Source organism: Trachemys scripta, chromosome 1 (assembly GCF_013100865.1).
Source record: "Trachemys scripta elegans isolate TJP31775 chromosome 1, CAS_Tse_1.0, whole genome shotgun sequence".
Taxonomy (NCBI): domain Eukaryota; kingdom Metazoa; phylum Chordata; order Testudines; family Emydidae; genus Trachemys; species Trachemys scripta.
In genome coordinates, this window is record NC_048298.1 from 241,467,983 (window position 1) to 241,481,048 (window position 13,066).

The 13,066-nt window shown below is 47.3% G+C and overlaps 1 protein-coding gene across 3 annotated transcripts in view; it reads left to right on the top strand.

Moving 5' to 3' along the window:
- The first annotated feature begins 963 nt into the window (after window positions 1–963).
- The window catches only part of IRS2 (insulin receptor substrate 2), a 35,521-nt gene continuing 23,418 nt past the window's right edge, over window positions 964–13,066 (top strand). For 2 of the 3 annotated variants that reach the window (XM_034758173.1, XM_034758175.1), the window contains exon 1: window positions 964–4,652. In XM_034758173.1, the coding sequence (XP_034614064.1) occupies window positions 1,226–4,652 (3,427 nt within the window). In that variant the 5' untranslated portion in view covers window positions 964–1,225. Of the gene's footprint in view, window positions 4,653–5,697; window positions 7,541–13,066 lie in introns of those variants that run through there. The other variant, XM_034758174.1, reaches the window with a different exon arrangement.

The window sequence follows — 13,066 nt, forward strand, 5'->3', positions numbered from 1 at the left end:
GGGAGGACCAGGCAAGGCAACAGAGCTTTATTGCCATGACAAGCTACACAAGCGTTACCAAAGCATGAAGGCTAGATTCCTCTGGTATCTGTCAGTCTGTCCAGGGCAGGACTTCTGACTGCCTGGGCTTTGATCCCGTGCCCATTAGCATTAGCCGCGTTCCGGCTTGATTGGGGCGGCACGTTTGGCGATGGAGGTGGGGGAGGCTGGTTAGATGGGGAGATGGACAGCTCTGGCACCTCTCCTTTGGCCCACGCTGCAGCTTCTTGCTTTTGAGGAAAACTGTCCATCGTTCTCGATCGCTGGCGGAAAGCTTCCCCTCATCTGTCAGCCAACACCAGCCCGGCTCAGCTTCCTCCGTCACACGCTCGGGTCCCTATGTCCCCCCCCCCTCTCTTTTTTTTTAATTTTCACCTCTACTGTACGGTCACTGATTCTGCATCGGGTGCGAAGCTGCTGAAGCCCGCCCCATTTCCCCCCCGGCGAGGTGGCCTGCTAACATGCTCATTCAGTGACAGCGGGCTCTGCAGCCCCCCGACTACCTCGCGTGTCTATCTGGGCTTCACGGTAGATTGGCGTTTTAGGCAAGCTCCCGTGTGTGTCTGCGCGGGGCGGGGGTCAGGGGGACGGGGCAGGCGAGAGCTAGCGTGCGTACAAGGAGGGAGGGTGTGGGCGGGAAAAGAAACAGAGGGAGAGACCGAGAGAGAAGAGGGTGGAGACGCGCGAACAACCCAATAACAACCCGCCTCCCTTGGCTCGGCGTCCGCCCCCCATCCCCATTGGTGCACAGCGCTATCATTTCCCCGGCGCGGCACCCAATGCCGTAGGAAGCTGGCGGCGGATTGATGGCCTCGCCCCCCTTTGCTCTGCACCCCCCCGTCTCTGTGTGTGAGCGTTTCGGTAACTCAGCGGGTCACGTGTTGTTTTGCTCTTTAGTTCAGCCCTTGGTGCGCAATGTGTTACTTTACTGTGAAACAGTTACCAAGACAGGCAGCAGCAGCAGCGACCAGCTCCGAGAATCCGGAGAGCAGCAGCGCCCAGGATCTAGAAGGACCTCGGGCAGCAGCAAGCCCAGACTGCACGGAAGAGCCAGGTCGGCAACAGCACCATCACCACCGCGCTTTATAGAGGAGCCAGGGTCACAGCAGCTCCGCGGAGCAGGGGAATAAGTCCCCACCCCAGGGCGCTAAGAACTCAGCCCCCTGTCCCACGCTCTGGGCTGGGGATGGCGAGCCCCACGCTGCTGGGGCTGCTGCCCCCCCTGAACTCCCCTCCTGGTCCTAACCTCAACAACAACAACAACCACCAGAGCGTGAGGAAATGCGGCTACCTGCGCAAGCAGAAGCACGGGCACAAGCGCTTCTTCGTGCTCAGGGGACCCGGCGGCAGCGGGGAGGAGCAGCTGGGGGCGGGGGGCGCCCGGCTGGAGTACTACGAGAACGAGAAGAAATGGAAGAACAAGTCGGGGGCTCCCAAGCGGGTGATCGCGCTGGATTCCTGCCTCAACATCAACAAGCGAGCGGACGCCAAGCACAAGTACCTGATCGCCCTCTACACCAAGGACGAGTACTTCGCCGTGGCGGCCGAGAACGAGCAGGAGCAGGAGGGCTGGTACCGGGCCCTCACCGATCTGCTCAACGAGGGTAAAGCCGCCTGCCAGAGTTCCCCGCTCCGCCACCTCTCCTCGCCCTTCTCCTCCTGCAGTGCCGCCGCCTCCTCCCTGACCGGCGGCTGCGAGGACCTCAACTACGGGCTGATCGCCCCAGCCAGCGCTGCCTACCGGGAGGTCTGGCAGGTGACGCTGAAGCCCAAGGGCCTGGGGCAGAGTAAGAACCTGACCGGGGTGCACCGGCTCTGCCTCTCCGCTCGCACCATCGGCTTCGTGCGCCTCAACTGCGAGCTGCCCTCGGTCACGCTGCAGCTGATGAACATCCGCCGCTGCGGCCACTCCGACAGCTTCTTCTTCATGGAGGTGGGGCGGTCGGCGGCCACCGGGCCCGGCGAGCTCTGGATGCAGGCGGACGACTCGGTGGTGGCGCAGAACATCCACGAGACCATCTTGGGGGCCATGAAGGCGCTGAAGGAGCTGTCCGAGTTTCGTCCCCGCAGCAAGAGCCAGTCCTCCTCGTCCTCCTCCTCCGGGGGCGCCGGCGGCCCCGGAGCCTCCTCCACCCATCCCATCACTGTGCCCGGCCGCCGGCACCACCACATGGTTAACCTGCCGCCCAGCCAGACCGGTCTGCTGCGCCGCTCCCGCACAGACAGCCTGGCGGCCGGGGCCAGCGCCGGCACCAAGGGCACCCCGGGCCGGGTGCGGACGGCCAGCGAAGGGGATGGCTGCAGAGCGGGCTCGGTCGCCGGCAGCCCCATGAGCCCCGGCCCGGTGCGGACTCCCTTGAGCCGCTCGCACACTCTTAGTAGCGGCGGCAAGTCCGGGGGGAAGCTCGGGCCGGTGCCCGCCGGGGGCGGCCTGCAGAATAGTCGCTCCATGTCTATGCCCGTGTCTCACTCACCCCCTTCCGCCACCAGCCCGATCAGCCTCTCCTCCAGCAGCGGGCTCGGCTCCGAGCCCCCCCACCCGCAGCGCCCGTCCAGCGACAGCGCCTCCGTGTCGGGCTCCCCCAGCGACCCGGGCTTCATGTCCTTCGACGAATACGGCTCCAGCCCGGGCGGCGATCTGCGGCCCTTCTCCACCGCCAGCAACCGCAGCAACACGCCCGAGTCCATCGCCGAGACCCCCCCGGTGCGGGACCCCGGGGGCGGCGCGGACCTGTACGGCTACATGGCCATGGAGCGGCCCCAGAGCGGCCGGCTCTGCTACCGGCCCTGCCCGGACTCGGCAGGGGACAAGGGCCCCAGGAAGCGGACTTACTCGCTGACCACGCCGTGCCGCCAGCGGCCCGCCCCCCCGCAGGTCTCCTCCGCCTCCCTGGACGAGTACACCCTTATGCGGGCCACCTTCGCCGGCAGCTCCGGCCGCCTCTTCCCCGCGGCCTCCCCTAAAGTGACCTACACCCCCTACCCCGAGGACTACGGGGACATCGAGATCGGCTCCCACCGCAGCTCCGGCAGCAGCAGCACCAACCTGGGGCCGCCGGCAGGGGGCGGCGGAGGAGGGGACGACGGCTATATGCCCATGACCCCCGGGGTGGCCGCGGCTTTGGGGCCGGGCAGCCGGGGCGGCGATGACTACATGCCCATGAGCCCCACCAGCGTGTCCGCTCCCAAGCAGATCCTGCAGCCCTGGGCCGGGGCGGGCGGCGGCTCGCCGGGGAACGGCAGCGGCGGCTACAAGACCAGCTCCCCCGGGGAGAGCTCCCCGGACGACAACGGCTACATGCGCATGTGGGGCGGCTCCCGGCTGTCGGTGGAGAGCTCGGACGGGAGGCTGAGCGGCGGCGACTACATCAACATGTCCCCGCACGGGCCTCCCGCCGCCTCGCTCACCCCGCCCGACTTCTTCTTCGCCCCGGCTCAGGGCGGCGGAGACCCGCCGAAGGCCGCCTACGCCTGCAGCTCCCTGCCCCGCTCCTGCCCCAGCCAGGAGCCGGCCAAGGACAGTGACCAGTACGTGTTCATGAGCTCCCCGGGCAGGCTGATCCCGGAGGAGCCGGCCTGCGGCGTGCGCCCCGCCGCCCCCTCCAGCCACACGGTGCCTTCCCCGCTGCGGCACAGCCGGACCGAGAGCTTCCTGAGCCAGCGGAGCCCGCGGGCGGTCCGGCCCAGCCGCCTGGCCCTGGACACCCTGCGGACGCTGCTGCCCAGCATGCACGAGCACCCCCTGCCGCCCGAGCCCCAGAGCCCCGGCGAGTACATCAACATCGACTTCGGGGAGGCGGCGGCAGCCGACTCGCCACCCTCCCTGCCGGCCGACAGCCCGGCCTCCACGCTGGGCTCGGGCGCCGGGCGGAGGCGCTCCCCCCTCTCCGACTACATGAACATCGACTTCGGCTCGCAGGCGGGCACGGTGTCGGTGAGCTCCCTGGAGGCGCTCTCCCCGGAGTCCTGCGCCAGCCGCGGCCGGCCCGACGGGCTCTACCTGCAGGCGGCGGTGGGGGTGGCCTGCCTGGCCAGCCCGCCCGACAGGGGGGATTACACCGAGATGACCTTCGGCATGGCCGCCACCCCGCCCCAGCCCATCGCCCAGAAGCCAGAAAGCGCCCGGGTCACCAGCCCCACGGCCGGGGTGAAGAGACTCACCCTGGCCGGGGTGGAGGCTTTCATCCTCTCCAGCCCGCCCCCGGACCCCAACCGCGGGGCCAAGGTCATCCGGGCGGATCCCCAGGGGCGCCGGCGGCACAGCTCGGAGACTTTCTCCTCCACCACCACTGTGACCCCCGTGTCTCCTTCCTTTGCACATAACCCCAAACGGCACAACTCGGCCTCGGTGGAGAACGTGTCCCTCAGGAAAAGCGAAGGCCTGGAGGAGGAGCAGGGCAGCAGCCCCATGTGCCGGGAGACCTCCGCTGGCTTCCAGAACGGCCTCAACTACATCGCCATAGACGTGGTGGATGGGAGCCTGGCGAACTGTGACAAAGTCAGACCCAAAGGCAGGCACCCCATGAATGGGGACATCAATGGGGTTGAGACCAGCGCCTATGCCAGCATAGATTTCCTATCCCACAACCTGAAAGAAGCAACTGCTGTGAAAGGTGAGTAGTAGGTCGCTCTCCCAATGTGCTATTATTTGTATTTCTAGGGTATGTTGCGGTATTGGGAGGGGTATGGTTTATCTCTCTCAGCTTTGTAAACTTTCCAAATAAAATATCTATATACAAGGTAACACTTAAATGTTGAGTGCTTCCTCTTCACAGGAACCCAAATTAGTGAGTACACAGTTCTATATTTTGGACATGCTACAGAACTGCAGTTACAGAAGATTTTTCAAAGTGTTTGCTTAAGAGTTTATAAAGCTTGAGTTAAAAGACAGCGAGGGAGCACATCAGATTACCAACAGATCCTTGGTCCTCTAGCTGAAAGAGTCAAAACAGAACAACCTCGGAAGGATTAATATATTTATTCTGAATTATTTTGACCTGTTGTGAAAGTTTGGGCATAAATCTGCAGTGAGCATGTGAAAACATTGATCTTTTCAGGAGTCACTGCGTGTTTGAGGGTTACATGTTGTTTTGCAAATTTTGTTTAAAGGCCTGCCCAATAGCGATGTGTAGCTACATTGCAGCAGCCAGTTGAATCACAGTATCAATGGCCAGTGTTGGTTTGCTTTTTAAATGGATTGCAAATGCAGGCTGCTTGAAGACAAAAACAACCCTAAATAATCTAAAGCTTAATTTGAGAGAGAATTTCTGTTTTAATCATGTAGCTGTTCCTTTCCAGAGGTGCTAGTTGTGCTAGAGAAAGCTCTTCCTAGCAAGAGGGAAAGTCTATGTTATAATTGGGGAGGCCAGGAACAGACAGTATGTGAAGGATTAAAAGTTAATGATTGAGACACTGCAGGGATCTTCTTTGCTGTTGCACCAGGGCATTTTTAACCTGTGTGTACCTATCAACTGTAATATGTGTCTATCGGTCTAGGGAGCTGAAATGACAAAGGTTTTACTTCCATATTTATAGTTTTCATACAGATAATCAGTTTTAAGTAAAAAGTAGCCATTTCTGACAGCCACCTGTAGAGATTTTTGTTCCATTTATTATTGGCTTGTTGATTTTGAAGAAGAAAATGTTCTTTTTTTATAGGAAGTGCAGAAAGATGGAAGAGATGAAAGTGGAAAAAGCTTTGAACCTAATTGAGAGGATTGTTGACTGAAATATCAGAATTTTTACAAGATGAACACACTGAATGGGAGAGTTAAGGACAGAGACAGATTTGTCAGTTATCTGTAGTTTTGCTTAAACTGGCTTCAGGATTTACATGGTTTGGCATAAATCAGTGTGAATGCTACGATTATTGGTTCCATTGCCTTATATAAAGAATATTTGGCTGTGGCCTGTACATTGGAATTATGTTCCAGTAAAATCATGAGCTCTCTTGTATTTAATTGTAAATTTGAGTTTAACAAGATTTGAGTTTTGCTTGACACGCCTACAGCCCCCAACTGCATAACAAACCTATGTTGGGGAAGCACCACTTCCACAGTATACTCCAAACTGCAGACCCTAAGGGGACAGAGGAGGGGGGGGGGGAAGAGGGAACTCTGCTTAGGGGGAAAACCTGGACTGGATTTAAATGCTCCCAGCATCCAGATTGGATTAAACTGTGGAAATTCCATTCACTTAGCTAATAAGAGGAAACTGGCACTACTTCTCTGATAAAGTTAATAAAAACAAAATTTATCGCTAAATGAATTTAGAGAACGGTGAATGGTGGGAACAGTTTAATTCTAGTAGTTATAAAATATCTGAAGATTATTCAGATATTTTCTTTTGTGTGTGGGCTTCCTTTTCCTGTTTCTTATATGCATGTAAATGTGCAGTGACGATCAGCATCAGTGGGTGTTGAGCTGAATGTAGAAGGCATAGCTGATGACTATTTCTGCCATTCTGTTTCCCTGAGGTTTCCGTGTTTCCCACACGTGTGTGCCTATTGCATATAATTACACTCACTGTATTCAGGAAGAACTGTAGCCAATTTCAGGACAAAGAGTTAAGAAACACTTTGCATAACTGTTGATCAGTGTTCCAGGTCATATTTTAAAGTGGAGGCTGTATGTTACAGGTATTTTTAGTGAATTAATTTGAACAAAAAGAGCAGTGTGATTAGGAAAGTGCAAGAATATTACCTTACTAACGGAATGCATAAGTACAGTAGTGGGCTATTGAGCGGAGCTATTAACATTTACAACTCCTGAGCTCTATTTTGGTTTTGTTTACATAACCACATTGAAGTTTGTTTACAGTACTACTACCGCTACTTCTTAAAGATAACCAGTACTGTTCACAGTAGAATTCGAGGTTCTAAGAACTTTAATTTGTAAGATTAACAGAATTTTCATATTTTATGATGAAATACACATGCAGAATTATAGAAGTATATGTATTAAGCATACTAGGTACTGGTTTAACTCTCATTTCTTATTTTAAGACAGTGGCAGTTCAGAATGATTTGGCTAAATTTTATTGATGATTTTTAATTGATGTTACTATATATAATTTACCATGGAGGTAGCCTATATTAGATGTGATGAGAATTGTTTACTTTGCTGTTTGTACTAATTGTTTACTGAATCACTAAAGCCATTGAGTGGGAACTAGCTTTATCCTTTCAAAGCTAAGGAGAAATTAACAGTTTTGTTTGGAGCAATTTTAAAACTGAAATGTATGTTTCTTTAGAAAGAAGTAAGGTGAAGAGCTCTTGTAAAAAAACAAGTATCTTGTAAAAAAAAAAAAAAAGTTCATTCTATTTGGTTTATCAGGAAATTAATATTTCAATGTAAAAAATGTAATGTAAAATCATAGTCAGTTCAAATGCTTTCCCATGTCTATAGATATATTATGTAGGTAAATATTGTGTTTGAGTTTTTGTCCCTTTAACAAAATTAATCATGTGACTTTAAAAATAAAGATGCATTGGTTTTCATCAGTAACTTGCCTGTCTGCTTTAAAGAATAGTGTGTTTTTGGAATTTTGAGCCAGTATCATCCTGTTACGATGAGAGCAAGCTAACAAAACCAAAATAGCTTCAAACAGAAAAATAAAAAGGTCATTCAGAATTTATCAGTTAACTTAGTTCTGCTTCACTCTGAAAGAGTGCAGGCCTGTGAGAGTCTAACAAGTACTTGCCTTCTTCTGAAACATAAATAAATTAGTGCTTTTACTAGACAGCTGGAAACTCTTTGTTGAACGCTGATTATCAGTTAGCATTCAGCTTTCTAAGTATGAAATAACAACCCTTTTGCAAAAGAACATTAGTTCATACAAAATTATGTATTTTCTTGCTTATGTAAACATTTTCACCCAGTTCCTCCTTTGGTGTAAATTGTTTATTGCATTGGAGCTGTGCTAAATTACACCAACTGAGGATCTGACTTTTGGGTGAAACCCTGGCTCCATTGAAGTCACTAGTAATTTTGGCTTTAATAGGGTCAGGATTTCACCCTGTGATTTTTTTTTTTTTTAACCTGAAATCCTTAAGCAAAATTTCCATTAAGTTCAGTAGTAATTGTGTTTGAGTTTTGACTTAATTAGAAGTTTTTTGCCTGGTTAAGGATATTACAGTTGGGGCCATTTATCTTTGTTTTTTTCCAAAACAACATGTGCTGTTTTAAGTTTTCCAAAGTGTGACAGCAAGTACATGTGATAGTGCACCTACCTATTAAGGTCTGTTGGCTCTCCCCCCCGCACCCCATTTTACTTCCTCTTGATTTATTAAAAAAGGGTCTTCAATTATAACCTATAATGCATGGGTTTTAAATGATCATAAAGTAAGATAGTGGTCTTTGAGAATAGGTAAAATGCTGTCTCACTAGCTCATAATTCTTGTAAGGATTTTATAAATATGCTTAAACAGTACAAACGTCATATCTAGAGAAAATTCTCACATTGTTAAAACTGAAACTCTGATTTACTTTTTCCTTTGTGTTCAGTTTGGACAATAAAACTAGAGAAGTCAGTTTCACTTTTTGGTTCTTATATACTGATTGCCACAATGTTTGGTTCAGAAACTGCAGGGAAATGTTTTAATTGCCTGTATAAAAATAATCTTTTAATCAAAATGTCTTGTTAATTTTATGAAAACATTCAAATACAGCTTTGTACATCTTTTTTTAAAAGCCTAATTTTTTTTAATATAAATTATTACTAAATGTAATATTTGCTCTTACTAATCTGGTGCCATGCAGTGGGTTATATACCTCAGAATTAACAGATTCAAGAACTGGATTACCTCTTATATCTGATATGGCTGTGATTATAAATTACTTTGCAGTTAAAATTTTAAGAGTTCCAGTTTCACCTTAGATGTTTGTTGGAAAATGTGCTACTGCTCTTTCAGATTGCATTCTTCTAGTAGAGGTAATATGAAATGATTAGGTATCAAATCTGGCAGCATAACCTATAAAATACAAACTGCAAACTATACATTTTGTATAATTAAATGAGAACTTTTTTTTAAATTTCATTTTCAGTTGTTTTAATTATATGGATGTCAGATTTTTAAAAATGAGATAAAACACCAAAACCCATAAATGTATTTGGCTTTTATTTCTTATTATAGTTTAAATTATATTTAGTTGCACTAAACATTTGAAGATTGTCATGGTTATTTTGAATCATTTAAGATAAATAGTTATAGACTAAGTTGAATGGTGGGTTTGTTCTAAAGTGAACCAGTGTAGTCATTGCTCAAGGCAGAGGAAATGCTTAGGTTGATTGTTTCTGATAATTTGATTTCTTTCAAGATAGCTGCAGAGACTAGCATTCACTTGTGTTGTAAGTAGAATGTATGAACAGAAAGAGTATTAGGACATATTTGTATGCATCCCCCCACCCCCACCCCCAGCCGCTACAAGGAGGAAATAATGTTGGATCTTTTGTGCTGGTTTTACCATTTTTTAAAATATCATTATATTGAAATACTGAAGCTGGTTTAAAAGTTGAAACATGGCATGTGTACACTGTAGTCAGTTTAAGTAATGGATCTCCTCCCCCATTAGGAAGTTAAAGTATCGTATATACAATCCAGGTATTTTCAGTTTAAGCCAGTTCTTCTCAAAAGCAGCAAGAGCACTTAACAAAATGTCTGTCTTTTCCATCTAGCAAACAAATCCTACAGAAATGTTTAACTGCTTTTAATTTTTTTAAAGACCATCATGTGGTGTAATATGTTTGTGCATATACATACTTTACTTATGGACTGTATTTGTGTCCATGAGTGTATCTATTTTGTGTTTTTTGAAATTGTGAAGACAGCATTTTGCTGAGAGTTGGTAGATTTTTCAATATATTAGCAAAATGCATAAAATAAACCATCTAAAACAAATAGACAAAATTTATCTAATAGACTTTTCTATGTAGATTCATTTAATATTTAGTAGTACACCTCTACCTCGATATAAGGCTGTCCTCGGGAGCCAAAAAATAGTACCGCATTATAGGTGAAACCGCGTTATATCGAACTTGCTTTGATCCACCGGAGTGTGCAGCCCCGCCCCCCCCCCGGAGCACTGCTTTACTGAGTTATATCCGACTTTGTGTTATATTGGATCGCGTTATATCGGGGTAGAGGTGTAATTCTTTTAATTCCTCATAGGATTCAAGAGTTCATTTTCAAGCAAATGCTATCTCTGGGTCTGATTCTATGCTCATTGAAGTCAGTAGCATTCACTGATTTCAGTAGTGCAGTATCAAGCTCTAGGTTCTCATTTTGGTACCCACAACCCTGCTATCTGAGTGCTTATTTTTCTAAGTGTCACATTGCTTCTCTGAATTAAAAAAATATAGCTATTTTATCTTTTTTTATAGCTGCTTCTCTGTATGTGTTTGTAAGGAGGTCACCAGGGGCAGAGTTGCACTAGGTAAACCCAAATTCACGTGAGTAGTAGCCTTGCTGACCTTGTAGCCCTTACTAAAGCAAAATTCTTAATGAATTTAGTGTCTTTTTTTTTTTTTTTGGTGTGAGCAAGAGTTGCAGGTTTAGGTTCTAAAGGCCTGATCTAAAGCTCACTGAAATAAATAGAAATTTCCCCTCCTCCTCAGTTCTTTATTGTGTCTGCATAAGGATAAAATACTTAATTGATTTGTAAACTGATAGCATGTATAGCAACTTACTTTTTAGTTTTACTAGGCAGACCTGCATCCTGCCCCTAATGTGTAGACAGCTAGATGCTGGTGCTTAGCATGTTGGTGGATAGTTTCTATTCAATATGCATGATTATGTGGAGACTAGTCTGCTAAGTTGCATATTTATTCATGTACATGCAAATGTGTTTCTGTTGGTATTGTAGATGAAAACCTACTGCTAAAAATAGCTTGATTTAATCAAAAGTGTAGAAGTTTGTTTTAAACTTGAATCTAATGGGCAACAATCTGGTTGGAAATACTTTTAAAGGAATACAGTCAAGGGTAACAGGCCCAAAGTTTATCCTGTTTTTTCCCCCCATATCAGTTTGTATGGTCCATATATTTTTTTCCAAAACAAATGTTTAAAATTTTTCTAACGAAATGGCAGTCGTCCTGCGCTATGTGGAAATGTACAAAAAATGCCAGTGTTTGAATGCAATGAAGGGTAAATGCGTTTTAAGGATCGATAGCTTCCATTGTTCTTTGTGGTGTGGTGTTGTGGCCCTGTTGGTCCCAGGATTATAGAGAAACAAGGTGGGTGAGGTAATATCTTTTATTGGACCAACTTCTGTTGGTGAGAGAGACAAACTTCGGAGAAGAGCTCTGTGTAAGCTCGAAAACTCATGTCTGTCACCAACAGAAATTGGACCAATAAAAGATATTGCCTCACCCACCTTGTCTTTCTTTTAAGGAAGCAGATTTCAAACTTTTGAGTGGGGAAATACTTTTCAAATGGAATACCCTCTGTGAATTTTTTAAAAACTATTGACAAATTATTTTCTTTTTGAGTTACAGATCTTGCATTAGTATGTTCTGCTTGGAATTCAGATAGAGCTTTCACTGTCCCTCAAGATATTTTCTGTGTTAGATTATTATTTATTATTTGTATTACAGTAGTGTCTGGACTAAAGTCTCCAACTGAGATCAGATGCTGTACATACATATCCAAAGAATTCCTACCCCAATGTGTGTACAATCAAACCAACTAGACAGACAAAGTGTGGGGGAAAGGTTTTGGTGAAGTATTAGTACTCTTCCCACATCATGGCTAATTTCAATAGCATTCCTAAGAAATAAGCCATTAACTCAGTTGTAGATAAACTCATTAAATAGCTGACACTTAGAGTTGCCTGTTCATAGGTAATTAACAGTTCAGTCATTGGAGCTATAGTATCTTTACCGGAGTTCATAATTTAACAAGCTCTACAGTTTTTAAAAAAAGTAGCTCATGTGTGTATACGGGAGGCACATACACTTATACAATAAACACAGAATAGCTGTCCCATGTAAGTAACCTATAAGTGCATTTTATTCTAATAAACAGCATATCGAAATAGTTAAACAGATGAAGGAAAAGCCCATATAACAGCTACATTGAAAAATACCTAGTAATGTAATAGCTTGATTCCACAGATTACGAGTGAGTCAGTGTTTTGTTTACATTATTTGTCAGTCTCTTCAGCATCCTAGAAGAGAATACTTCCTTCCTGGCAGATGGCAGCCCCAGGGCCATGCACCTGCTATTACAAGCAGTACGCTGTAGTAACGTACCCCAGCCTCACTGTTGACAATGGGTTGTCAGCCCACTGTTGGGCTCACAGCCTAAATAGAATAGGGAACATATTTGTCCTTCAACAAGGGACTGAAATGTCTTAGGAAAGACAATGGAGATGGTACTCTAAAGAATTGTTCTACAGTCTAAAATATCCTTCTTTTAGAAGAAGTGTGTTGTGAGCCACTTTAAGACAAATTATGATTGAAGATCATGAACTATGTCATCAGGGAGAGGATTTTCTGTTCTCTCATCCAATAGAGTGATAGCCCACGTTGGATTTAATAGCTCTATCTAGGCAGTCAGAACACCCTCATAACTTAGCTAAATGTGCTTTAGCAATTCATCCGTCAGTAACCTGTATTACCTCACCCACCTTGTCTCTCTAGTAACCTGTAGTGGAATTCTTTTAAAGAGGAATGGGTTTTCCATGTGGAATTCTCTAACTTGTGGCTGCGAGAAGGCTGAAATAGTTACGCATAGTCCATTCTGATACTGTTATACAGATCCACTAAAAGGTGTACTAAAAACTAAGCATGTCTATTTCATTAGGGTTACCATATTTCAGCAAGCAAAAAAGAGGACGGGAGGACCCCCGCACTAGCCCTGACCCTGTCCTGCCCTAGCCCCGCCCCTGCCCCTTTCACTCCCTCCCACTTCCCGCCCCCCTCAGAACTCCTAACCCTCCCCCCGCTCTTGTCCCCTGACTGCCCCCTCCTGGGACCCCTGCCCCCAACTGCCCCACAGGACTCCACCCCCTACCTAAGCCTCCCTGCC